Source organism: Schistocerca gregaria, chromosome 2 (assembly GCF_023897955.1).
Source record: "Schistocerca gregaria isolate iqSchGreg1 chromosome 2, iqSchGreg1.2, whole genome shotgun sequence".
NCBI classification, from domain to species: Eukaryota; Metazoa; Arthropoda; class Insecta; order Orthoptera; family Acrididae; genus Schistocerca; species Schistocerca gregaria.
The window spans coordinates 540021139-540046135 of record NC_064921.1 but is presented as its reverse complement, the minus strand read 5'-3'; the positions used below and the strand labels follow the sequence as shown (position 1 = coordinate 540046135).

General features: G+C 41.7%; 2 protein-coding genes across 17 annotated transcripts in view; one reads left to right on the top strand and one right to left on the bottom strand.

The window, feature by feature from the left end:
• LOC126331251 (KAT8 regulatory NSL complex subunit 2-like) overlaps window positions 1–1526 on the bottom strand; it is a 181607-nt gene extending 180081 nt beyond the window's left edge. For 2 of the 3 annotated variants that reach the window (XM_049996457.1, XM_049996458.1), the window contains exons 1-2: window positions 1444–1526; window positions 1217–1339 (exon numbers count right to left, since the gene is read on the bottom strand). The gene's annotated coding sequence lies outside the window, so the exon portion shown is untranslated. Of the gene's footprint in view, window positions 1–1216 lie in introns of all 3 variants that reach the window. The other variant, XM_049996456.1, reaches the window with a different exon arrangement.
• A 51-nt stretch (window positions 1527–1577) lies between these two features.
• LOC126331098 (gamma-tubulin complex component 3-like) overlaps window positions 1578–24997 on the top strand; it is a 271857-nt gene continuing 248437 nt past the window's right edge. For 3 of the 14 annotated variants that reach the window (XR_007563253.1, XM_049996451.1, XM_049996442.1), the window contains exon 1: window positions 1832–2027. Coding sequence is in view for 12 of the 14 variants with exons in the window: in XM_049996451.1 (XP_049852408.1) it covers window positions 1901–2027 (127 nt within the window). In the remaining 2 variants the exon portion in view is untranslated. The other 11 variants (XM_049996450.1, XM_049996449.1, XM_049996444.1 and 8 more) reach the window with 10 other exon arrangements.

The window sequence follows — 24997 nt, the reverse complement described above, 5'->3', positions numbered from 1 at the left end:
CTTCTGTTCCATGTAATGACGTCATTTTTGGACTCGCACTCTTTTTTTGTGTTGTTTCCCACTTTGGAGTTTCTCCTGTAATATAAAATCAATACCCATACTCTAAAAACCATATGAGTCTGATAAATGTTATTTTCATTTAAATGTGGACTACAAGTTTATGCACTGTGTATGTGCACTTTCTGCATAAAAATGGTTGAGAATCACCTTGTGAAGACAGAAAATCCCACGAGAAAACCGTTGAGGAAAGCTGTGCGAGCTGAGGTCACATGACCTGAATTGACTTGATGTGATGGACAGTGTGAATACAGCCTGATGTGAGAGTGCCATGACTTCACAGCATCTTGACAGCCAGTGTGAATTGGCCTTTAGTCTGGCTCCTCTGTAGTCACCTGTCTGGTATGGTTTGACCTATCCAGTATAGGCTACTGTGTCCTCAGAGCACACAAGGGTCATCACCATATCAATATCACATACTCGCAGCTTTTTGTTTTGCTTATTTAATTTTTCAAATTTTTCTCTATTAATTATTTTTATATTTCTATCTTTTTTTTCTTTTTTCACTTGTTTTATGGTTACACACATTATATTCACACACACATATGAGACTGTCTACACAAACATATGAAAAATAACTGTAAATACTTAATGCAGTGCACAAAATAATAATAAACATAAACACGATGCCATTTACGATTCCTATGGTCCCTAGAACATACAAAAAAATATAATATCCCAAGGATAATTGTGAATTTGGGTAGTTCAGTACATGATCGAAAATCGTGTTACACAAACTTCACAGATTGAAGACTACAGACGAGAATATTAAAATAGCCACGAAAACAACACGTTCCTTTGTTTAATCGAGGTAAATGCAGATAGAGATCTACGAAAATATCGCTTGTACATCACATACGTCTAAAAGTAAGAATAGTTTGTTTCTTTGAAAAAAGTCTTTTGGTAAATAAAATACATGGAATCGTTCAAGCTATTTTCATTTATTGGAATCATCCAATGACTTTGTACAAAGAATGTCCTGGTATCTGAAGTGGGCTTGAACAAAAATAACTTCTAAGAAATAGCTGCCCCATCTATCTCTATTAAAGAACGTTAAATTTTAATTTCGTTGTTATGTACGTAATAAACTACTCCTGTCTAAAACAAAATTGTCGGAGTTACGCATTTGCTGCAGTGTTGTGGATTTTAGTATACTTACTATATGGATCTTCGGGCGTTCATAGCGTCATTGTTAAGGACTCTTCATTTATAGTGAAAAGTTTACTCCACTGATAAGATACTTTCAAGACAGTAAATCAACAATGGCCAACTGAGCTTGTTTCTGTAGCAAAAATGTCAGTATGCATACATCTCTCAACGATTTGTACGCATATTCTTGTAACGTACATAGTTGGTTATTGGAATAAAATGGTTATTAAGCATTACAGGCAATGAAGCTGAATTTGCTTTCTGATACTACCGCGAAGCAAATTAAATAGCTTACAAACAGATGAAATTCCAAAGATATTAAAAAGTGCTCCGCGATAAATCTCCATTACGGGCAACTTTTGAATGTAGTCATAAGTAATAAAGACGTTTTTACACATGCAACGAAAATGCACATGCAACTTCCTACTCCCATATCGGGCAGTCATCTGGTCTGTAGGTACACTCTAGTGGCTCACTGTCATGCCAGTTGGTCTGACAATAAGAAATATCTTCCGTGTAAATCTTTCACTGGCCACATGCACTTTCCCCCATCACTGCCTAAGGTATTACAGATCAGCAACGTTAAAGATGTTACTATGAATTAGCTTCAGTAGCTACCGCTAGGTGGATCTGCTCTCGTGCGTTAGACAGTGTCAACTGTAATGAAGGGCGGGAGGGCACGCGAACTATCAGTATGTCGCATAAAGAATATGAAGATAATGTGTTATCGTTAGCTAAAGACTGGTGCTCAGATGTCAACAGTGAAACATTTACTTCTTTGCTTCAAGAATTGATTTTTCATCTCAGTGGAAAACATAAAGGTTTGTTGACACTTTCTTGTGTTTTTTGACATTAGAAAGCGACATTGTTGAGAATGATATGTATTTCTGAAACACGTCGTGGTCATTATTTCTCAGTTCCGTTGGACCTAGTAACTGTCTTGAGCTGTTTGCAGTAAAATTTACGTTAGTCATAGTATTCCCAGTGAAAATTGAAAATGATTGTTGATGCCTTGATATGGGTACTTTCCGGTGAGATTTAATTTGAATGAAACAATATCTCTCTAGTGAAGAAATGCGGTTGTCTAGACGATTTGTAAACTTGAATGTTTGAATTTCGCCCCTTAACATACTGAAGTGACATGTTTTGTTTTTGCTTGCTTCGGTTATGCCTGTTTGTTGACAGGATTGTTCTTTTCGTAAATGACAGTAGCTGATAATAGGTAGTCAGTTTGGAGATGCACATTGATATGTGCCCATTGCAGGCAGGTTTTGCATAACCACTGTGGAATTTTATACGAGCTGACATTAAATTTGTATTCCACTGTATTCATCGTGATGTGCCCTTTGGACAGACGTATTCCCACTCCAGGGGAGTGGGGATATATTGCCAAGAACTGGATAGTGAGCATGAGATCAGAGCTATAGGGGTTTAACTTTTTGTTTGCATATGGAGTAAGTGCCAAGTAGGCCTGCGTTGTAAGTTTTAGTATAGTGGAAAACGACTTGGAATTTATCTTTTTAAATAACTTTTGCTTTTTTAACATAAACATGTTTTAAGGGTTTAGAGTTCCTGAATCTGAATTAATGAAGGACTGGTCAAGAATGTCAAATGTTACTGAGTTCATGTGTAAATTTTTTAAACCAGTATTTTGTTTATATTACCGTTAGTGGAATAGTGTAAGCACATGTGTGAGACTGTAAATGCAATATTCATGCCGAAAGTGTAATTGGGACACATTTTGCCCTTTTTACACCACCATCACCCCCACCCGGCCCTCAAATGTGCTAAGTCAGCTGTTAAGTGTAGCTCAAGTTCTAGCTCTCGAGATGACTGTGTGTTGTTGTTGTTGTCGTTGTTGTCGTCTTCATCATCATCATCATCATCATCAATCATCCCCATTATGCTTGGAGGAAGGCAGTGGCAAACCACGTCCACTAAGACCTTGCCCTGTAAGGTGGCGCGGGTCTCTCGCATCGCTCCCCTACACTTTGTAAAAAAGTATGGGACTCATCATCATCATCATCGAGTTCTAGGTGGGATTGCAAGATGACAGTTTGGTTATGAGTTGGCGAAGATAACCTATGTGAACGTGAGATAAATTTGTTGTAACAGGTCACAGATTCCTCCGTTCACACCATATTGAATGTACTCTGCAAGCTAAATTCAGAAAAGCTGCATTAGATGCTAAACAAATTTCTGACAGGCATTTCATTACGTTTTGTTTACCATTGTGATAGAGGCCTACATCAAATACAAAATATGCAGGGGAGGAGGCATAACCTAACCCTTACTATATTTACTTGACCTTGGACATGCAATGGTAATACAAATATCAAGCTGCGCAGTAACATGTAAATATGAGTGTAATTGCATAATATATGTTTTAAAATGTTCAGTTTTTTTCTCAAAACTCACAGTGACGTAGGCTACAAGTATTTCATGCTGGGCTACTTTGCTTGCACATCACTGTCCACACTTCACCTATTCTACTTCTCCCGTGAAAGGCTGATTCCTGTGATTATTTGTGTACTTGCATTTGACTGAACAAAGAGAAACGTTAGCAGCAAAAATATTTTTTTTAAAAGCCACGTCTTTAATACAGTATACTTTTTGTCTAGTGTGTTGTTTGGCTGGAGGGACGGAGGAAGTCTTCACATAAGTGCTCCTTCTGTCCATTCTGGCTTAAAGGTTATGTAGCTGGTGGTTTCACCCCTTGAGGCGAGAGTTTGACGGCTTGCTGCACAGCTGGGCGGGGGGATGGCGATGATACCTTAACACTGGGTGATTTCACAAACTCAGAGTTGAGTTGGACGTCACATGTCTCCGTGGCCATGTCCTTCATGGAGCGAGGGGTAACAAGAACAGAACTATAGGTACCAGACGGGAGAACGCAGGGTTTGCAACTAGCCAGTAACTTGTGAGGGACTGGATAAGGCACCTTTTCCTTTACCTGGATCTCTTTAACAATCCGCTCATCAAGATACACAGGACACACCTGAGAGGCGGCGGCATGGTTGCCATTGCAGTTGATACAGCAGGGAGGAGGTGGTGGACAATCACATTTGGTGGGATGTCGACAAGACATTCTCGTGTGGCTGAAACAATGACACCATTAGCAGTGCGTCGGGTACAGAATGTATGGCCAGACAGTGACAATATCATAGCCTGCTATGATCTTGGATGGAAGCACAACTCTACCAAAGGTGAGAAAGAGAGTGCAGGTGAGCACTAAGGAGGAATCTAAATTTTTCATTACATGATGGACAGCAATGATACCCAGTTCAGAGAGGTAAGATTGTATTTCGGCCTCTGTTAGATCGTCAAGTCGCCTGGTATAAATTACACCACGGGAAGAATTCAAAGTTCTACCGGCATCGATGCAAACAGGGTAATCGTGGAGAAGTGAAGCAGCAAGAAGTTGTCATGCTTGAGAATCAAAAGTGGTCTCCGAAAGCAAAGTGCCACTCCGTAAATGAAAGCAGGATTTCACAGGACCAGCAATTGCATCTAAACTTTTCTGAATAATAAACGGATTTACCCTAGCGAAGAACTGATCGTCTTCAGTACGTGAGCAATTGGTATATTTTTGAAGAGTGATGTCATACATTGTGTAGACGGCAATATAAATGCTTTTGTTTGGAAGTTTCTGTGCGTATGTTGGCTGTGTTTAGTTTATGGTATGTAGTTTTTCTTTTGGTGATTGCTTAGATTATGTTGTTTACTGGAACATAGCTCAAATAGAGATGTGATCCATTGAAGGGAATATATATAATTTTAAAGCTTCTCATAACATATTGAGATGCAGTGTAGTCCAAGGCATAGGTTGGGTAGTCCTGTCTTGTTTATATGCTTATAATGCATTGCATAGTTATACTCATTAGCCTGATTGAAACTGTATTTTCTCATTGTGGTCTGATATTTTTAAGTCTGTTATGGATTTGAAACCATTAATGACAGAAATCATTCCCAGCTCGGAACCCTTTTGTATCCTGTAGATCTAGGAAATTATCATATTTTATTTCGCTAATGGCTTGTTAGGAACGTCAACCATATGTTGTTCCTCCAGACCATTTTAATGATGTCAATGCGTTGGAATATTATCACGCTATTAACTAATACCAAAAGTTGACATTTTTGGCGTTGAGAAATGTTAGACACAAGTCCTCCACTTTGATTGGTGACAGAGGAAGCATACAATAAACACTGTAAACAATATGGCGAGTATGATGTAATGTTAATGGCAGTTTTTTCAAAAGGTCTAAGGTACAGATCAGTCTGCAAATCTGTTCTCAGTCCAAGCTACAGATCAATCTGTTTCGGTTTTTCGTTTGCCCACGTTCTTGGGCTTTGCCAATTAAGAACAAAACTATAAATATGTGCACCGAAAGTTACATGGCAGTAGCTCTTAATCTTTACGTGAGTGGCCAAAGCCAATGATCAAACATTGCTCTTGACCCAACATTTTGATTGCAAGTCAGGTAAGCCAGTGAATATGGATGTGGAATGAAGATTATGGTAAATAATTGACCTGTGACATCCCACTAGGTCTAGATTAGCCAGTGTCATTGTTTTCTCCGTATTTAATTCTCCTATTGATAAATATTAACCTTTTTCTGAAAGTGTTAATAATTTCCTATGTTCACTTCATATTTAATGTGCACATTTTTTATAAACAACTAAAATTGAGAAACCTACACGGAACACTGTGACTCAAGTGACTAAGGTGTTCCATACTTACACGGGACACTAAAAGACGGCAGTTAGTGCAGTGATGAAACTTGCAGCACTGCAAACAAACAAGGAACTGTGTTATCAGCCATGCAGTGTTGCAAACTTCACAACTTGACAGCAACTTTCAGAGCCAGTGGCAGTCAGTTTGCCATGGGATATGGAGTTCTGTCTGTGCCTGCAACATTGTAATCATGGGACAACAGCATGGATGTGAATTGTTTGTGCAATTGATGGAATTTGAGGAGAGTTTATAGTGGGCCTTTGGGAGACTGGGTGGTCATACTGCAGAATTGTGCTACAAGTGAAAGGTCTCCTCAGTGCATCAATGTTGTTGCCAGTGGATTCACATGCTTGTCAGCCTGGGTCCAGGCAGAGGCGATACACAGATATATGCGAAGACTGTTGTCTCTTGCAAAGCATCGTTTTGGACTGCACTGTGACTTCACAACAAATTAGTGACTGTTGGTCCAGGAATATCAGCGAGAACCACTTGTCAAGCTGGGCTACAATCTTGTGTGGCTTCCTCCCATTCCCCAACATCATGCAGCCCACTTCCAGTGTTGTCACGGTAGGCACTTGTTTTCTCCGAATGGATGAGTGGAGACATTTTTTCTTTGGAGATGAGTCACCTATACCTTGATGCCAATAATGGTCATACGTGTATATGGTTTTGTGGGGGTAAGCATCAACTCTGGAGTGTATACGACATAGGCACACAGGGCGAACACACAGCATCATGGTGTAGGGAGCTATATCTTGCAATGGTTGTTCTCCTCTGGTGAATGTAGAGGGAACATTTAATGCTGGTACACCCAATAATCATTCAGCCTGTTGTGCTATCATTCGCTGGCCAGTGTGGCCCAGCGGTTGTAGGCGCTTTAGTCTGGAACCGCGCAACCGCTGCGGTCGCAGGTTCGAATCCTGCCTCGGGCATGGATGTGTGTGATGTCCTTAGGTTAGTTAGGTTTAATTAGTTCTAAGTTCTAGGGAACTAATGACCTCAGATGTTAAGTCCCATAGTGCTCAGATCCATTTGTTGCTATCGTTCATGCACCAACAAGGCGATGTGCTTCTCCAACAACCCAGTGCACTTCTACATGTATATTGTACCACCAAAATGCTCTCCAAGGTGTGTGTCAACTACTTTGGCCAGCAGGATCCTCAGACCTGTTGCCCACTTAGCATGTTTTCATTCTAAGCATCTCTCCAGGCATGTCCAGGTGATGAGTTACAATATAAAGCATTCAAATTATTTCATATTTCTATAAGGCCTTGTGCATAAAATAAAACATAAATAAAAGTTTTGCATTATCCTAGTATTTTGAAGTTCATGGCACAAAAAAGAAAGATTGATGCTGAGGCATGTGTTTATATTCATTTGCAAGCCATCAAGATAACTGAATCCAGAAAGCAAACATTTCTGTAATGATCTATATCTATATTCTGCAAGCCACTATGAGACGCATGGCAGAGGGTACATCCCTTTGTACCGATTATTAGGGTTTCTTCTTTTTCTATTCGCGTATGGACTGCATGTAGAATGATCCTTTGAATTCCTCCTTGTGTGCAGTAATTATTCTAACCGTATCCTCACACTCCCTTTGTGAGCTATACATGGGGGGTTGTAGTAAGAGTAATCATTTAAAACCTATTTTTGAAACTTTGTTACTATACATTCTTGGGATAGTTTACTTCTTATTGTCGAGAGACTTCCAGTTCAGTTCCTTCAGTATCTCTATGACAGTCTCCTACAGATTAAACAAACCTGTGTCCATTTGTGCTGCCCTTCACTGTATATGTTCAGCATCCCCTGTTAGTCCCATTTGGTATGGATCTCACACACTTGAGCAATATTCTAGAACGGGTCACACGAATGATTGTAAGCAGTCTTCTTTGTAGACTGATTGCACTTCCCCAGCATTCTGCCAATAAACCTGCTTCACCCACGACTGAACCTATGTAATTAACCCATTTCACATCTGTGCAAAGTGTTATACCCAGGTATTTGTAAGAGTTGGCCGATTCCAACAGTGACTCGTTGATATTATAGTCCTAGGAAAGTATGTTTCTTCATTTTGTGAATCTACAGTTTCACATTTCTAAACATTCAGAGTGAGTTGCCAGTATCTCCACCACTTTGAAATCTTATTAGTATCTGTCTGAATATTTATGCAGCTTCTTTCAGATAGTACTTCATTATAGATATCTGCATCATCTGCAAAAAGCCTGATTTTATTATTAATAGTGCCTGCAGGGTCATTAATATACAACCTGAACAGCAAGGGTCCCAGCACACTTCCCTAGGACACACCCGAAGTTACTTCTACATCTGGCAGTGACTCACCATCCAAGATCTACATCCACAAGGATACTCTGCAAGTCACACTTAAGTGCCGGTCAGAGGATTCATTGAACCACCTTTACAATAACTCTCTATTATTCCAATCTTGGACAGCACGCAGAAAAAACGAACACCTATACCTTCGCGAGTGATCTCTGATTTTCCTTAGTTTACTGTGATGATCGTTTCTCTCTGTGCAGGTTGGCGTCAACAAAATATTTCCACATTTGGAGGAGAAAGTTGGTGGTTGAAATTTTGTGAGAAGAGTCCACCAAAGCGAAAAACATTTGTTTCAGTGATTTCCACCCCAAATCCTGTATCATGCCAATGGCACTCTGTCCCCATATTTTGTGATAATACAAAACATGCTGCTCTTCTTTGAACTTGCTCAGTGTACTCTGTGAATCCTATCTGGTAAGGATTCCAGACAGCGCAGCAGTATTCCAAAAGAGGACGGAGGATGGAAGTGTAGGCAGTCTTCTTAGTAGGTCTGTTACATTTTCTAAGTGTTCTACTGGTATAACATAGTCGATTCATTCCATGTCAAATCAACACACTTTAAATAAAAATTTTACCTCACCCCCTTAGACTTTGCTGAAAGTTGGAATACTTATAGTGGGTGCTGAAACTAAGAAAAATACCAAATTTCAATTTTTTACCTCAACTATTCCCGAAATATGGTCATATAAACTTTTCAAAAACTGGCCAAAGATGTGTGAATGGACTTTTTTTAAATTGGCCTAGAAGCTGCTCTAATTGAGCTAGAGAACTGGGAAACGTGTCATTTTGCAGCATTTTTCATGCTTTTTCCAGTGATAGACAAAAAACATAATGTCTAATAACATTTTTCAAAATGGTAATTAATATTTTGATTTAATTTTTTTACAAAAAGTACATAATTGAAAATGTTCATATTTCCGTAACTGCTTCATACTGTTGTAAATCACATGGCAAAATATAAATGTGGGATGGGTTCATTGTTAAAAAAATTATTCTGGATTCTTTTTTTTTTTTTTTCACTAACGGCCCTAGTTTGACCAAATTGACCTTTAAGGTAGTACGTTAGTAGAGGACCATATACATAGGGCTTGATGTCTGTACAGTAATTCAGAGACTGGAGCCATTGTTGAGATTATGTAGTCTGCATTGTTACCTTCTAAGGCTTTGTGTGCCTACAGCATCATTGTGCACTGTGGTTTTAGTGCAAATCAATTGTTACCTTTGTGTTCACCAGTCTGTATCTATTATATTTAATAGTTCATTTCCAAGTAAATCTATACATTGAAGGACAGTTTATAAGTGGTTTTTGTATAAATATGGAACCAAGTAAAAAGCGCAGTGCTGTAAGAGTGCAGTGTTGTAATTCATTGAAGAAGTCAAATCATTTTATTAGAGACAGAAAAAAACTGAGAAATGTCACAACATGGATGCCCAAATTATTTCCTCAAATACCAAGATTTGTGATAAATGTAGGAAAAATGTAACCAAATTGAAAAATACACCAGAGCCCATCAGTGATGAAAATGTGGAAGAAGAATCTTCTGGATCGGAGGTAATCATCAGAGACCAAGACCCTGACTTCACTCCAACTTCAGTAGTTGTTAAAACATTTAACACAACACTTCAAGAACTAGGTGAGTCCCCAATTGACAAGAGAAAACTAACATCTTGGCATTACACCAAATAAGACATGAAGAAAATCTCATCAGTGACACGTAAACTTTTTGTTACTCCTGAAACTTCTTTGTCAGACTCTGATACTGATGAATCCGTTCTTGAAAATCTTAAACAAAACTTTAAAAATTCTATGAGTAGAGCAAAAAAAACTAATGATCCTTACAAGTTTACCTGAAAAGTGGAGTGTCAGGAAAATAATGAGAGACTTTAATGCTCCTAATTACATTGTTCAGCAGTCCAAAAAGTTTTTGAAAGAATAAGGATTCGTGGAAGGTCCAAACCCAAAACCAGGGAAGTGTTTACCTACAGAAACTGTCAAAATAGTACATTCATTTTATGAAAATGATGAAGTTAGCAGGGCAATGTGTGACAATTACAGAAACAAGTGGAAATAAAACAAAAATAAAAAAAAACACTTATTTTGTGTAACCTTAAAGAAGCTTATGAGCATTTTAAAGACAAGTTTCCTAACATAAAAATAGGTTTCTCTAAATTTGCTGAGTTGAGACCAAAACATTGTGTATTAGTTGGCCGGAGTGGCGCACACACACTGTCTGCGTGTGCACAACTCACCAAAACATAACATTAATGATAGAAAATGCCAAACTAAATACAGTAACAAACAGCATCTTAAACAATTATAAGCAGTGCATTGCAAAAATGCTTTGCAACCCATCATCAGTTGATTGCAACATGGGAAACTGTGAATACTGCCCAGGAGAAACTGTCATACGTAAAGTTTTAAAAGACTCTTTTCATGAAAACTTAAATGAACAAGTTCAGTTTCAACAGTGGATGTCAGTTGACCTATGTAATCTGGAAATTGTTCAGAAAACTTCTGAAGAATTAATAGATTTATTTTGTAGTAAGATGTCGACTTTGATTCGGAATGACTTCATTGCCAAGCAACAACGAACATTCCTTAACTCCACAAGAGAAAACCTTATGGAATCTGAATTTGTTGTCATGTGATTTCAGAAAACTATAGTATAGTTCTACAGGATGTAGCTCAGAGTTTCCACCGGACAAGACAACAGATTACCATTAATCCTTTTTTTATATATTACAAACAGGAAGACAAAATTGAACATATGAGCTGTGTCATTGTTTCTGATTGCCTGGAGCACAATACAACTGCCGTTTACAACTTTCAAAAGAAGCTAATTTCATATCTAACAAATAAATTTCAAAAGAGGCACTGACAATCAAAGGAACACAGCAATTTCACACTTTTATTCCCAACACTACATCAAAATTAAAAGTCAAATACTTCTCAGGTGATATGCAGAGTTGGGAGAGGGAAGTAACTACATCATCCGACAAACTGAAGTTACAAGATGTATCAGGCTATGTCACCACTGTATATGGCAGAAACTGGTGGCTTGGGTACATTTTGGGGGGGGGGGGGGGGGGGGGGGGAACCGAAGAATTTGATGAAGTGAAATTAACTCTTCTTCATCCATGTGGACCAACTAAGTCATTCTCTTATCCTACACATACAGATGTCCTGTGGGTGTCAGTTGTGGATGTTGTCACAAAAGTGAATCCATTTACTCCGGCAGGGAGAACATACATTCTTAATGAAAGTGATGTAAACCAAACCCAGTCGGCTTTATTAAAATGTAATACGTGAAGTTCCTAGCAATTTATTGGGAAACTGCTTTCAACTCGAAACTTAATTTTTGTCTCAGATTAGTGTTAATGCATATTTTATAGAAAGTTGTTTCAAAATTAGTGGTTGTACCTATTCTGTTAAATTTAGCTATGTACAGATACCTGTTACTCAAAAACAAGCATTAGGTATTTAATTTGTTTAATAGTTCCATTTCAAACATCATGGACCAGAACTATTATTTAAATACTTGTACTTATCAATACTTTATTTCAGTTTGTAGTTAAATGCTCAATATTTTGTTTTCGTTATATCGGTTTAATATACTGTTAGTGAAGTCGTATGAAATTAAAATAAGCAATCAACTTAATTATAAAATATGCTGATTGGTTTTGGTTTAATAAGGTGATGTTTTGATATTTCTAATACTTTTTTTACTTACCTTTCAGTATATTTTAAAGAAATTCATGTTTGTTAAAGGTCAATTTGGTCAAAAACTAGGGCTGTTAGTGGAAAACAAGAGCCCAGAATATTTTTTTTTAACAATAAACCCATCATCATCCCAGATTTATATTTTGCCATGTGATTTACAACAGTATGAAGTAGTTATGGAAATATTTTGAAAATTTTCGATTATGTGCTTTTTGTAAAAAAAAATTAAATCAAAATATTAATTACCCTTTTGGAAAGGTTATTAATTAGATGTTTTTGTATATCACTGGAAAGAACATGCAAAATGACACCTTTCCAAGTTCTCTAGCTCAATTAGGGCAGCTCCTAGGACAGTTTTAAAAAAGTCCGTTCACACATTTTTGGCTGGTTTTTGAAAAGTTTACATAGCCATATTTCAGGAATGGTTTGAGATAGAAAACGAAATTTGGTATTTTTCTTAGTCTCAGTGCCCACTATAAGTGTACCAGCTTTCAGCAAAATCTAAGAGGGTGAGGTAAAATAGGTGTGTTGATTTGACATTGAATGACTCAGTCTTTGATTTGCTTTTAAGTTTTGTGTAACTGTAATTCCGAGGTATTTAGTTCAATTTATGGCCTTTAGATTTGGTTGATTTATCCTGTAACCGAAGTTTAATGGATTCCTCTTAGCACTCTTGTGGATGACCTCGCACTTCTCATTATTTAAGATCAATTACCAATTTTTGCATCATACACATATATTTTCTAAATTGTTTTGCAGAGGGCCTTGGGGGACACCAGAAATCACTTATGTTTTACTCAATGACTTTCCATCATTTATTGTGAACTGTGACCCTTCTGACAGGAAATCACAAGTCCAGTTACATAAGTGAGGTGGTATTCCATAAGCACAAAATTTCACTCCAAGCTGCTTGCGTAGAACAGTGTCAGAAGCCTTCTGGAAATCTAGAAATATGGAATCAATTTGAAATCGTTTCTGAATAGTACTCTACCCTTTGCGTGTATAAAGAGCTAGTTCTTTCGCAAAAACGATGTTTTCCTAAATCTGTTTTGACTGTGTGTCAATAGACCATTCTCTTCAAGGTAATTTGCAATGTTTGAACACAGTATATGTTTCAAAATCTTGCTGCATATTGACATTAGTGATACGGGCCTGTAATTTAGAGCATTACGCCTACTACCTTTCTTGAATGTTGGTGTGACCTGTGCAACAGCGCAGTCTTTGGGTACAGATCTTTTGTTGAGGGAGCGGTTTTATGTGGTTGTTAAGTATGGAACTATTGCATCAGCATCCTCTGAAAGGAACCTAATTGATATGCAGTGTGGACTGGAAGTGTGGACTATTGAAGTTGCTGCACTACTCCGAGGATATCTTCTTCTAAACTACTCGTTTTGACAGCTGTTCTTGATTCAAATTCTGGAATATTTACTTCCTCTTCTGTGGTGAACAAATTTCGGAAGGCTGTGTCTAGTAACTCTGCTTTCGTAGCACTGTTGTGGAGAGCATTTTTTATTGCTATCATGCAGAGAAGGCATTGATTTTATTTTGCCACTAGCATACTGTACATACAATGAGAATCTCATTGAGTTTTCTACCAGGTTTTGAGACAATGTTTCATCGTGGAACCTATTATAAGCATCTTGCATTGAAGTCTGCACTAAATTTTTAGCTTCTATAAAAGATCACTAATCTTGGAGATTTTGCAATCTTTTAGGTTTGGCTTACTTTTTTTGTTGCTTCTGCAACATGTTGCATACTCCCTACCAAAAAGTTCTCTGTCCAGTCACAAATTTCACCTGATACCCCATTGATCATACTTTTAACAGTAAGCATAGATATGGTACTGAATCAAATGCTCTTCGAACATCAAGAAATCCTTCATCTACCTAGTTTCATTGATCCAAAGTTTTCAGCAGGTCATCAGAATAGGTGCGAGTTGGGTTTTACATGGTTGATATTTTTGAAAGCAGTGCTGGTTGATAGTTAGGAGGACATTCTGTTCAATATATCTCATTATGTTTGAGCTCAGAATATTCTAAAACAATCGATCTCAAGCATATTGGAATGTGGATCATGTCTACTACCTTTCTTAAAAAAAAAAAAACTGAGTACAGCTTTTTGTTCAAGGGATGTATGATAGTTAATAGTTAGAAGAGCAGCTATCTAAATTGCAAATCCAGTATAGAATCTGACAGGGATTTCACTGGGGCCTGGAACTTTGTTCAGTTTTAATGACTTCCACTGTTTCTGAACACCGCTGACACCAATACTTACTTCATTCATCTTTTCAGTGCTACAAGGACTAAATCGGGAACAGTTCCTGGGTGTTCCTTTGTAAAGGAACATGTGAAAACGGAGTCCAGTGTTTCAGCTTTTGCTTTGTTATCCTCAATTTCAGTTCCTGTATCATTTTTTAGAGACGGGACACTAACTTTGGTGCCACTAGCGGCCTTTGCATACAAACAGAATTTCTTTGAGCTCTGTGGAAGACCACTTGACAATATTCTGCTACAGTAGTCACTGAAGGCATCACGCATTGATCTCTTGGCAGCCAAGTGCATTTCATGCAGCATCTTTCTATCAACTGCTCTTTGCTTTGTTCTACACCAATTATGCACTAATCTCTGTTTCATTAGAAGTTTCTTTACAGCGACTGTATACAGTGGAGGTTTCCTCCCATTGTGAACTGTTTTGCTGGATGCATATCTTCCAGTGCATGGTCAGCTATTCTTTTAAACTTGAGCCATAGTTCCTCTTCTCCTCCTGCTCTGTGCTGAAAGTTTCAAGTTCCTCTTTGAGATATGACACTACTAGATTTTTTAATCTAGTTTACTGAACATCTTTCTGCTTGTTTTAATTGTACTTTGGTAATCATTGTTGCCACAATAGTGTCATGGTCATTGATACCAGTTTCCATGTGGACATTCTCAAAGAGGTCGGGCGTATTTGTTATCATTAGATCCAAAATATTTCCATGGTGAGTGGGATTTGTATCTATGTGTTCTTGGTAGTTTTCTGAGAAAGCATTTAGTAAAGTTTTGCAGGATATTTTATTGCTGCCACCACTAACAAAACTGTAATTTTCCGAGTTAGTTATTGGATGAGTAAAGTCTCCACCAATGATTACAGTATGATTGGAGAACTTATGTTCAAGTGAATTGAAATTTTATTCTAAAGTTTTTGGTTACCTCAGGAGAGTAGTCGGGTGGGCGATAGAAGGATCTAGTTATCATTTTAGGCCCACCCCTGATATGGAGTCTTGCTCAAACAATCTCAACGTGCACCTTCAGTTCCTACCTTGGTGGATTCGAGTTCCTTGTCTACTGTGACAAATACACCACCTCCGTTTCCCATTTGCCTAGCCTTTCAATATACTTTTAAATTTCCACAAAATGTTGTGTGTTATCAATTTCAGGTTTCAACCAGCTTTACGTACTTAGTATAATGTAAGCTTCACTGCTTTTCATGAGCAATTCAAACTTGGGCACTTTGAATGGTTTGGCAGTGTACCATTATGTGGTTGTAGATTATGGTTTCTCAAATAAAATTGTATGGTATTTGGCAGAGGTATAACTTATGAACAAGACTATTTTTTTTATTTGAAGATGGAAGCACTGATAATTTAATCATGAAGCAGACTGTTCAAATGGACAGTATAAAGCAGAAGATTGAGGACATCAGAATGGAACTAATTTTTAGGAAACTGAACAAACTGCTGGAGATAACTAAGAGCCTGTGAGTTCAGAAGAGGTGAAGGAAACAGAATCTCAACAGAAAAGCAATAGATTTATAAGAAAACCTAGGTGACTACTAACAGCCATGAATGTAGAGCATTTATTGGAAAATTTACCTCAGAATCTTGTAGGTGTGAAGGATCAGCATGATGAGGAAGAATGGGTAAAAGCAGTAAAGGAAGAATTTGACTCTGTCATCCAACAGAACTTGGGCTTATGTACGTCTTTGAAAAATGAAACAGCCATTGACAGCAAGTAGGTGTTCAAAATAAGCTTGAAATATTGAAAGATATGAGGCACATTTGGTTACTAAAGGTTCTGCACAGTTAATGGGGTATAACTACAAAGAGACATATGTCCCAGTTGCTTGGCTCACTACATTGAGAAATTTTATTAGTGTGATGAATGAACATGATCTTTTTGTGGAAAAAATGGATGTACATAATGTGTTCTTACATGAAGAACTAAGTAAAGAAAATTACGTTAAAGTGTCCTATGGTGTTAAGAATAAGGAAAGACTTGTATATAGAATCAATAAAGGAAACGTACATCTGAAAATTTTAGAAAGGTAATCGGTTGTCTGTCGAAAGCTCTGATGAGTCTGATACATACCTGCTGCACTAGATATTCTAATTGCTGAGAGCTTTAAAAATAAGCTAAAACATCATTTGAAATGCAGGACATTGGTGAACCAAAATTCTTACTGGGACTTATTGTATAGAGAACCAATGGCAATCTGTTTCTTAGTCAGTATGTGTATCTTCTAAACTTATTGAAAAGATTCAGCATGGAAGATACAGATGAAAACCAAACTCATTGAAAATGCTTGTGGAAACATAGTTAAAAAAAAAAAAATTCCAGAGAATTAATAGATTGTTTGATGGATGTTTGATGTTGATCTCTGTTATGAGAAGGAAAACTCAAATTGCTCTTCTCTGCTATGCTTATTATGACAGGGAAAGGGAAGAGCACCAAAGCTCTGCATCAGGATACATCATCCATGTTTTTGGAGATACTGCTTCTCAAGTTACAAAGATGCATACATCTGTTTCACTGTCTTGAACAGAGCAAAATATATTACTTTGTCAACGGCTACAACAAAAACTGAGTGGTTGAAGACTGTCCTTGAAGAATTTAAAATATTTGTGGAAACTGCAACAAGTTATGAAGATAATTGGGCATGCATACATCTGTTACAGAAATAGGAACATAAATGAGAGAGGCATCTAGATATTGAAAATAATTTGATAGTTGTAGAGTGAGGTAAGTCTGGCTGTTCAGTATATCAGCTCCATGCAACAAGTGGCAGATATCTTCACAAAAGACTTATGAATGTACATTGCAATAGACTGTGTCTTCTCAATCTGGGAATAATGAAATTGAGAGGTATTTGATGCTTTAATGGCTGTGCTTGTAGTCATCATCATCATCATCATCATCAGCCAATTCAATCATTAAATGATGTGGCCTCTTCGAGACGTGGATTCAGGTAGGCTTTCAGCAGTCTTCTCCGAGTGGGATGGTCTTGGGCAGTTCTCTGCCAGGTGTTACCAGCGATCTTGTCCCATCTGTCTGGTGGTCTTCCTCTAGGCCTCTGGTGCTCTCTTGGACTCCACTCTAGTACTAGTTTCATCCATCTGTTGTCTTTTCTTCTTGCGATGTGGCCAGCCCACTGCCATTTCAAGGAACCTACTGTCTCTAAGATGTCATTAACCTTCGTCACAGACTGAATGTCATCTGCCCTCTTCCTATCCTTTCTTGTATAGCCCAGCATTAATCTCTCCATGGCTCTCTGTGCTGTCGTAAGTTTGCCTTTTGTAAATGAGTTCAGTGGCCATGTCTCGCAGCCATACGACATCACAGGAAGAATGCATTGATCAAATACTGCTTTCTTCAGATTTACTGGCATTTTTGATCTGAATACTGCTGAATTCTTCCCAAATGCTTGCCAGCCAAGCATGAAGCGTCGATATATTTCTGGCCTTATGTATCCCTTCATATTTATAATCTGGCCAAGGTAGACATATTCACTGACCTCTTCTAGTAGACTGTCCTTGACTTTCACATCTCCAGCTGGGACCCATTTGTTGGTCATTACTTTTGTTTTGGAAAGGTTCATGTTCAAGCCAACCAGCTGACATTCCGATGCAAGATCTATAATTAAGTTTTGGAGCTCTGCGAAATCTTTGGCCAGTAAGGCAATATCAGCAGCAAATCTCACGTTGGTATGCCTTCTTCCATTAATTCTAATTCCCTTACTTTCCCAGCTCAGCTTTGACATATCCATTTCCAATACTGCAGAGAACAGTTTTGGGGAGATGGGATTGCCTTGCCTGACACTCCTTATGATGTGGAATTCTTCAGTTGATTCACTGATATTAACATAGGCTGAAAAATTCTTGTAGATTTTCCTGAGCACTTCAATGTATGCTGCTCCCACTCCTTGCTCACTCAAAGCTTGGAGGACAGCTACATGGCCAATGGAGTAAATTGCCTTTTCAAAGTCAACAAAGGCAATGTAGAGAGGCAGTTGGTATTCATTCGCTCTGCTTATCACTTCACTAAAGGTCAGAATGTGGTCAATAGTACTAAAATTGCTTCGGAGTTCTGCTTGTTCTATAGGATGGGCTGAGTCTAGGGTGGAACTAATTCGGTTTAACAAGATCTTTGTGAAAATTTTGTAAAAAATGGAGAGCAAGCTGATAGGACGGTAGTTTTTAATATTGTGAATACTTCCTTTCTTGTGTATCAAAATAATCTTAGCCTTGAAGCATAGTGCAGGCAGGAAGTAAATAGTTTTGCCAAGTGATTTATTGCTACCTCTCCTGTCAGTTTGAGGATGTCAACACTGAGCTCATAATCACCTGGCACTGTTCCCTTCTTCATGCTATATAGAGCACACTTGACTTCTGATGGGAGTATATCTGGAGCACTAGGTACATCATTTAATTTAGATACACTCAAATTTTCCCTTGGATTGCTATAAAAATTGCTATAAAATTCTTATGAACTTCAAAACCACCTCCTTTTCAGTGATTCGACTGTCATTTCCATCGAGTGCAATAATCTGCTTTTTACAGATTGTGAGTTTGCGTTTGGCTGACTTAAAACTTGTCTTGTTCTCCAAGCTTGCTCGTAAGGTGTTTTCATTGAATTTCTGTATGTCAGTTTTTATTTCTCTTCACACTGCCTTACATAGTTCGGAATATACAACCATGTCGCAATCGGTTTGGATTTTCATTTCTCTCCTCTGTTGTAAAAGGGTTTCAGTTTTGGCACTGAATTTCTTTGGTTGTTTATTTATTTATTTATTTTTTTGGCACAGGCCACCGACTTCTCGTGCACTTGAAACAACCATTTCCGCCATATCGCCATCTTTAGTTATGTGGAACTTGCTTTGGAGGACTTCTTGGATTTTTGAGGAATGTTCTTCCAGGTTTTTCAGGTTGATTACCCTTCTCTTCCCTTTATTCCTTTCATTTCTTACATTGAGTTCAACCCTTGCTCTCATAAGACGGTTATCACTGGCAGTGTTGAACTGATTTAGCACTGATATGCCTTTTACAATCTGCAGAATGTTTGACAAAATAAAGTCTATCTCATTTTTGACACTGAAATTTGGGCTCCTCCAAGTCCATTTTCGCTCAGAGGGCTTCTTAAAGAACGTATTCATGATGGACATATTGGTTTATTCAGCGAACTGGACTAATCTCTCACCTCTATCGTATCGGTCGTCAATCCCCTAGTTGTTCACCACTGTGTCGTCTGTTTCTTGGTGCCAACTTTTGCATTGATATCGCCAATGAGCATCTGGAACTGACAATTGCTACCTTTTTTACAGGTGCTATCCAGAAAGGATTCAGTTCCATCTACATCTACATTTATACTCCGCAAGCCACCCAACAGTGTGTGGCGGAGGGCACTTTACGTTCCAGTCGCATATGGTTCGCGGAAAGAACGACTGTCTGAAAGCCTCCGTGCGCGCTCGAATCTCTCTAATTTTACATTCGTGATCTCCTCGGGAGGTATAAGTAGGGGGAAGCAATATATTCGATAGCTCATCCAGAAATGCACCCTCTCAAAACCTGTACAGCAAGCTACACTGAGATGCAGAGCACCTCTCTTGCAGAATCTGCCACTTGAGTTTGCTAAATATCTCCGTAACGCTTTACTTGGTGCATTGTGTCCATCTTGCGATCAGACCTTTCGCCAGCTTATACACCGTTGAACTGCAGTCTTGTCCGCTCTCCATCTCTTGGGCATGACTCTGTTTCTGCGTGCAGATTACACCTTGCACTGTGCAGTGCCTCTTTCTGCACCGACGGCGACCATGGACCACATGTTACCTAACATCCAGCACGGTAGCCAGTCCGTTGTGGTGGGGCCGCCATGTACCCTGTTGGTTGTAGCCCCCTGACAACACAGGGATCGCTCTACTGATGCCTGCGCCGTTAACTCCCCATGTATGCCAAGGAGTAGATGCCTATCCTCCTGGGGTATCGGGATTCCTGGCAACGGCCATCCTGCCAGGTTGCTCTTGCCGTGGCTGGGTGGCGCCCATGGGGAGGGCCCTTGGTCGGAGTAGGTGGCATCAGGGCGGATCACCCGCAATGAAGCGTGGTACATCGTCTCTCGCTGGTGGCCAGTCGCCAGCAGTCTCTAAGCATTCTCGGGCTCAGTTTAACACTCAGAAGTATGATCCGAAAACGTTCCCCTCCCTGGCCACACCGTGGGAGGAACGCAAGTCTCAGGATGGCAGTAGCAGTTATTCGCCCCACTTCTTAGTTTGTACGAGGGCTGAGGGGGTGTCTTTTCTCTCCACAAAGCCTCAGTTCTTCGTCGAGCATTTAGAGGACAAGTTTGGGGAGGTGGAGGGCTTGTCAAAAATGCGCTCTGGGTCAGTCCTGATACAAACGGCATCCTCTGCCCAGTCACGATGGTTACTCGCTTGTGACAATTTGGGGGATGTTGCCGTTACGATCACACCCCATAAGAGTTTAAATATGGTCCAGGGAGTTATTTACCATAGGGATCTTCTTTTGCAGTCTGATGAAGAGCTGCGCGCCAATTTAGAGAGCCGGGGTGTACATTTCGTCCGGCGCGTTCATCGGGGTCCGAAGGAAAATCTGATTGCTACCGGTGCCTTCATCTTGGTCTTCGAAAGGGAGACCTGTGCTAGCCCCGTCTGGTTCTCCAATTGTGGCTGGATCGATGAGTAGTACAACTCCTCCTGCCCCCTCGCCAGTGGGGGGCTCTACCCATCGGGTTGCTCCTGTGCCAGCTACCTCAGAAGCAACACCATCCTACCCATCGGGGACGTCCGTCCCCACTTCTAAGCCGGAGAAGTGTCCAACTTCTTCGGCTTCTCACGCTCGCAAGGGGTCCCTTGGGTCCCTCCCTTCCCAGGTTTCCAACAGCGAGAAGCCTGACGACCGACAGTGGCGTAAGTGCCCGCAATCAGCTGATCGTAGGGCTTCACGATCCTCCTCCGTCCCGGAGACTGAATCGGTGAAGCCCTCCCAGTCGGTGCGACCCAAGGAACGGCGTGAGAAACCCAAGAAGAGCTCTCAGCCCAAGGAACTCGTGGTGGCAGCCATCCCACCGCAACCTTCCGGCTCTGCGTCTGAGGATGCAGTGGAGATTCTGGCGTCCGCTGAGGACCTCGATCTCGCCGGTCCATCAGACGCCATGGAAAGCACTATCACAGTGCTAAATCGGAGGCAGCAGGTGACCCAGCGGCGTAATCTCCCTTCCCAGTCCTGTCACGCCTTTATCAGCCATGGACAACACCATCCTCCAGTGGAACTGCAGCTGTTTCTTCCGCCAACTTATCAGCCTTCACCCTTTCTTCTGCATTGCTCTGCAGGAAACTTGGTTTCTGGCAATGCGAACCCCCGCCCTCCGTGGCTACCAGGATTATTATAAGAACCGGGCAGCTTATGAAAGGGTGTCTGGTGGCGTCTGCATATATGTCCTGAACTCTTTTCACAGCGAGTCTGTATCTCTCCAAACACCTTTAGAGGCCGTCGCTGTTCGGGTGTGGACGCTACAGGCTGTTACCGTCTGCAGTCTTTACCTTCCACCGGATGGTGATATCGCGCAGCATGTCCTGGCTGCTCTGATAGCCCAGTTGCCGCCACCTTTCTTGTTACTGGGCGACTTTAACGCCCATAACCATCTGTGGGGTGGGTCGGTGGCAACAGGTTGAGGCGCCATCGTTGAGCATTTATTGGCGCAGCTCGATCTCTCGATATTGAATGATGGTGCCTTCACACACTTCAGTGTGGCGCATGGCACATACTCCGCCATTGACCTTTCGATCTGTAGCCCTAGCCTCTTACCGTCTGTCCAATGGAGAGTGCATGACGACCTTTGTGGTAGTGACCACTTTCCAATCTTTCTGTCACTGCCACAGCGTCAGTCTTCTGGGCGCCCTAGCAGATGGGCTCTGAATAAGGCTGACTGGGACTTGTTCTCCTCCACTGCCGCTATTGAGCCTCTCTCTACCGATGACATTGATGCAGTGGTTCAATCGGTCACCACCGGCATCGTTACTGCTGCCGAATCTGCCATTCTCCGTTCTTCTGGGTCCTCTCGGCGGCGGACTGTGCCTTGGTGGTCGCCTGAGATCGCTGAAGCGATTAAAGCTCGCCGGCAGGCACTCCAGCGTTACAAGCGACATCCCTCAATCGAACACCTTATCGCCTTCAAACGGCTGCGTGCGGGAGCCCGCCGCATTATCCGCCAATGCAAGCAGGAGTGCTGGGAGCGGTATGTGTCCACCATTGGCCTCCATGTCACTCCATCGCAGGTCTGGGCCAAGATTCGCCGCCTCTATGGCTTTCGGACCCGTCAGCGTCCCTGCGCGCTCACTGAATGGAGCAGTTTGTACTGACTCCGACGTCATTGCAAACCGCTTGGCAGAGCACTTTGCTCTGAATTCCACTTCTGCCAACTACCCCTTGGGCTTCCGCTCCACTAAAGAGTGGATAGAACGTCGGAGTCTTTCTATTCGCACCCACCATCCTGAATTGTACAATGTTCCATTCAGTGAGTGGGAATTCCGCAGTGCCCTCGCCGCTTGTCCTGATACCGCTCCTGGCCCAGATAGCATCCACTCTCAGATGCTGAAACACCTTTCAGTGGACTGCCAGTGACGCCTCCTCGACCTTTACAACCGCATTTGGGTCGAGGGTGAGTTTCTGTCACAATGGCGGGAAAGTCTTGTTGTCCCCATTCTGAAACCAGGGAAGAACCCTTTGGAGGAGGACAGCTACCGTTCCATTAGCCTCACCAACGTTCTTTGCAAGTTGCTTGAACGGGTGGTGAGCCAGCGCTTGAATTGGGTCCTGGAGTCTCGGGGCCTTCTGGCTCCGTCTCAGGGTAGGTTCCGTAAAGGCCGCTCCGCCGCCGACAATCTGGTGAGCCTGGAGTCGGCCATCTGTACTGCCTTTGCCCTCCGTCAGCATCTGGTCGCTGTCTTTTTCGACATGCGGAAGGCGTATGATACGACATGGCGTCATCACATCCTTTCTACGCTTCATGGATGGGGCCTTCGGGGCCCTCTGCCGATCTATATCCGCAATTTTCTGTCGTATCATACCTTCCGCGTGCATGTCGCTTCCTCATATAGTTCCTCCCAAGTCCAGGAGAACGGTGTGCCACAGGGTTCTGTTTTAAGTGTCTGTTTGTTTTTAATAGCCATTAACGGGCTCGCTGTGGCCATGGGAAATTCTGTCTCCGCTTCCCTGTATGCTGACGACTTCTGCCTTTACTACAGCTCTATTGGCATTGAAGCTGCTGAACGTCAGCTACAGGGCGCAATCCGCAAGGCGCAGTCTTGGGCTGTAGCGCATGGTTTTCAGTTTTCGGCAGCCAAGACCTGCGTTATGCATTTCTGCCGGCGACGCACTGTTCACACGGAGCCGAGGCTTTATCTTGACGGCGAGCATCTTACAGTGGTGGAGTTGCATAGGTTTTTGGGGGTGGTTTTTGATGCCCGGTTGACTTGGCTGCCTCATATTCGGCAGCTTAAACAGGCGTGTTGGCGGCATCTAAATGCTCTGTGATGCCTGAGCCACACCAGGTGGGGCGCCGACCGATCTACTCTCCTACGGCTTTACCAGGCGTTGATCCAGTCCCGTCTGGACTATGGGAGTCTGGCTTATGGCTCAGCGTCCCCATCTGCGTTGCGGCTGCTGGACCCAATCCTCCACAGCGGGATACGCCTTGCCACTGGTGCCTTCCGGACCAGCCCTGTGGACAGCATACTTGTGGAGGCAGGTGTCCCTCCACTGCGGTTACGATGCCAGCAATTGCTGGCTGCTTATTCTGCCCATGTTTTTAGCTTGCCCGGGCATCCAAATTATCGTGTCCTGTTCCCGCAGTCAGTCGTCCGTCTGCCAGAACGTCGGCCCCGGTCGGGTTGTCCGATTGCCGTATGCGTCAAACAGCTTCTCTGCGGGCTTGGGTGTTTCCCTGTACCAACTCCTTTCCGGGCCCCTCTGCGCACACCCCCATGGTGTGTGCCTCGCCCTTGCCTTCGGCTGCACTTGGCACTGGGCCCGAAGGACTCAGTCTTTCCGGTGGCCTTCCGACGCCGCTTTTATTCTATCCTGGCCACGTATCAGGGCTCTGGCATTGTCTATACCGACGGTTCGATGGTTGCTGGTCGTGTCGGTTATGCACTAACTCTAGGGGACCATTCTGAATAACGTTCGTTGCCAGCTGGCTGCAGTGTTTACGCTGCTGAGCTGGTCGCCATTTTTCGTGCCCTAGAGTATATCCGCTCCTGCTCAGGTAAGTCCTTCGTTATCTGTAGCGATTCCCTGAGCGGTTTACGAGCTCTCGACCAGTGTTTCCCTCGTTCTCGTCTGGTGATGGCTATCCACGAGTCCCTGCATACTCTTGCCCGTTGCGGCAGATCTGTGGTCTTCGTTTGGACCCCGGGCCATGTTGGGATACCCGGAAATGAAACTGTTGACCGCCTGGCGAAAGAGGCCACTAGTGCACCATCTCTGGAGATTGGCCTCCCGGCGACTGATTTGCGGGCACTATTACACCGCAAAGTTTTCGATTTATAGGACACTGATTGGCGCAACCTGCCCGTGCCAAACAAACTCCATCGTATCAAGGAGACGACTACTGTGTGGCAGTCATCCATGCGAGCCAACCGCAGGGAATCAGTCGTCCTTTGTCGGCTTCGCATTGGCCACACCCTACTCACGCACAGGTATTTACTGTGTCGTGAGGATCCCCCTC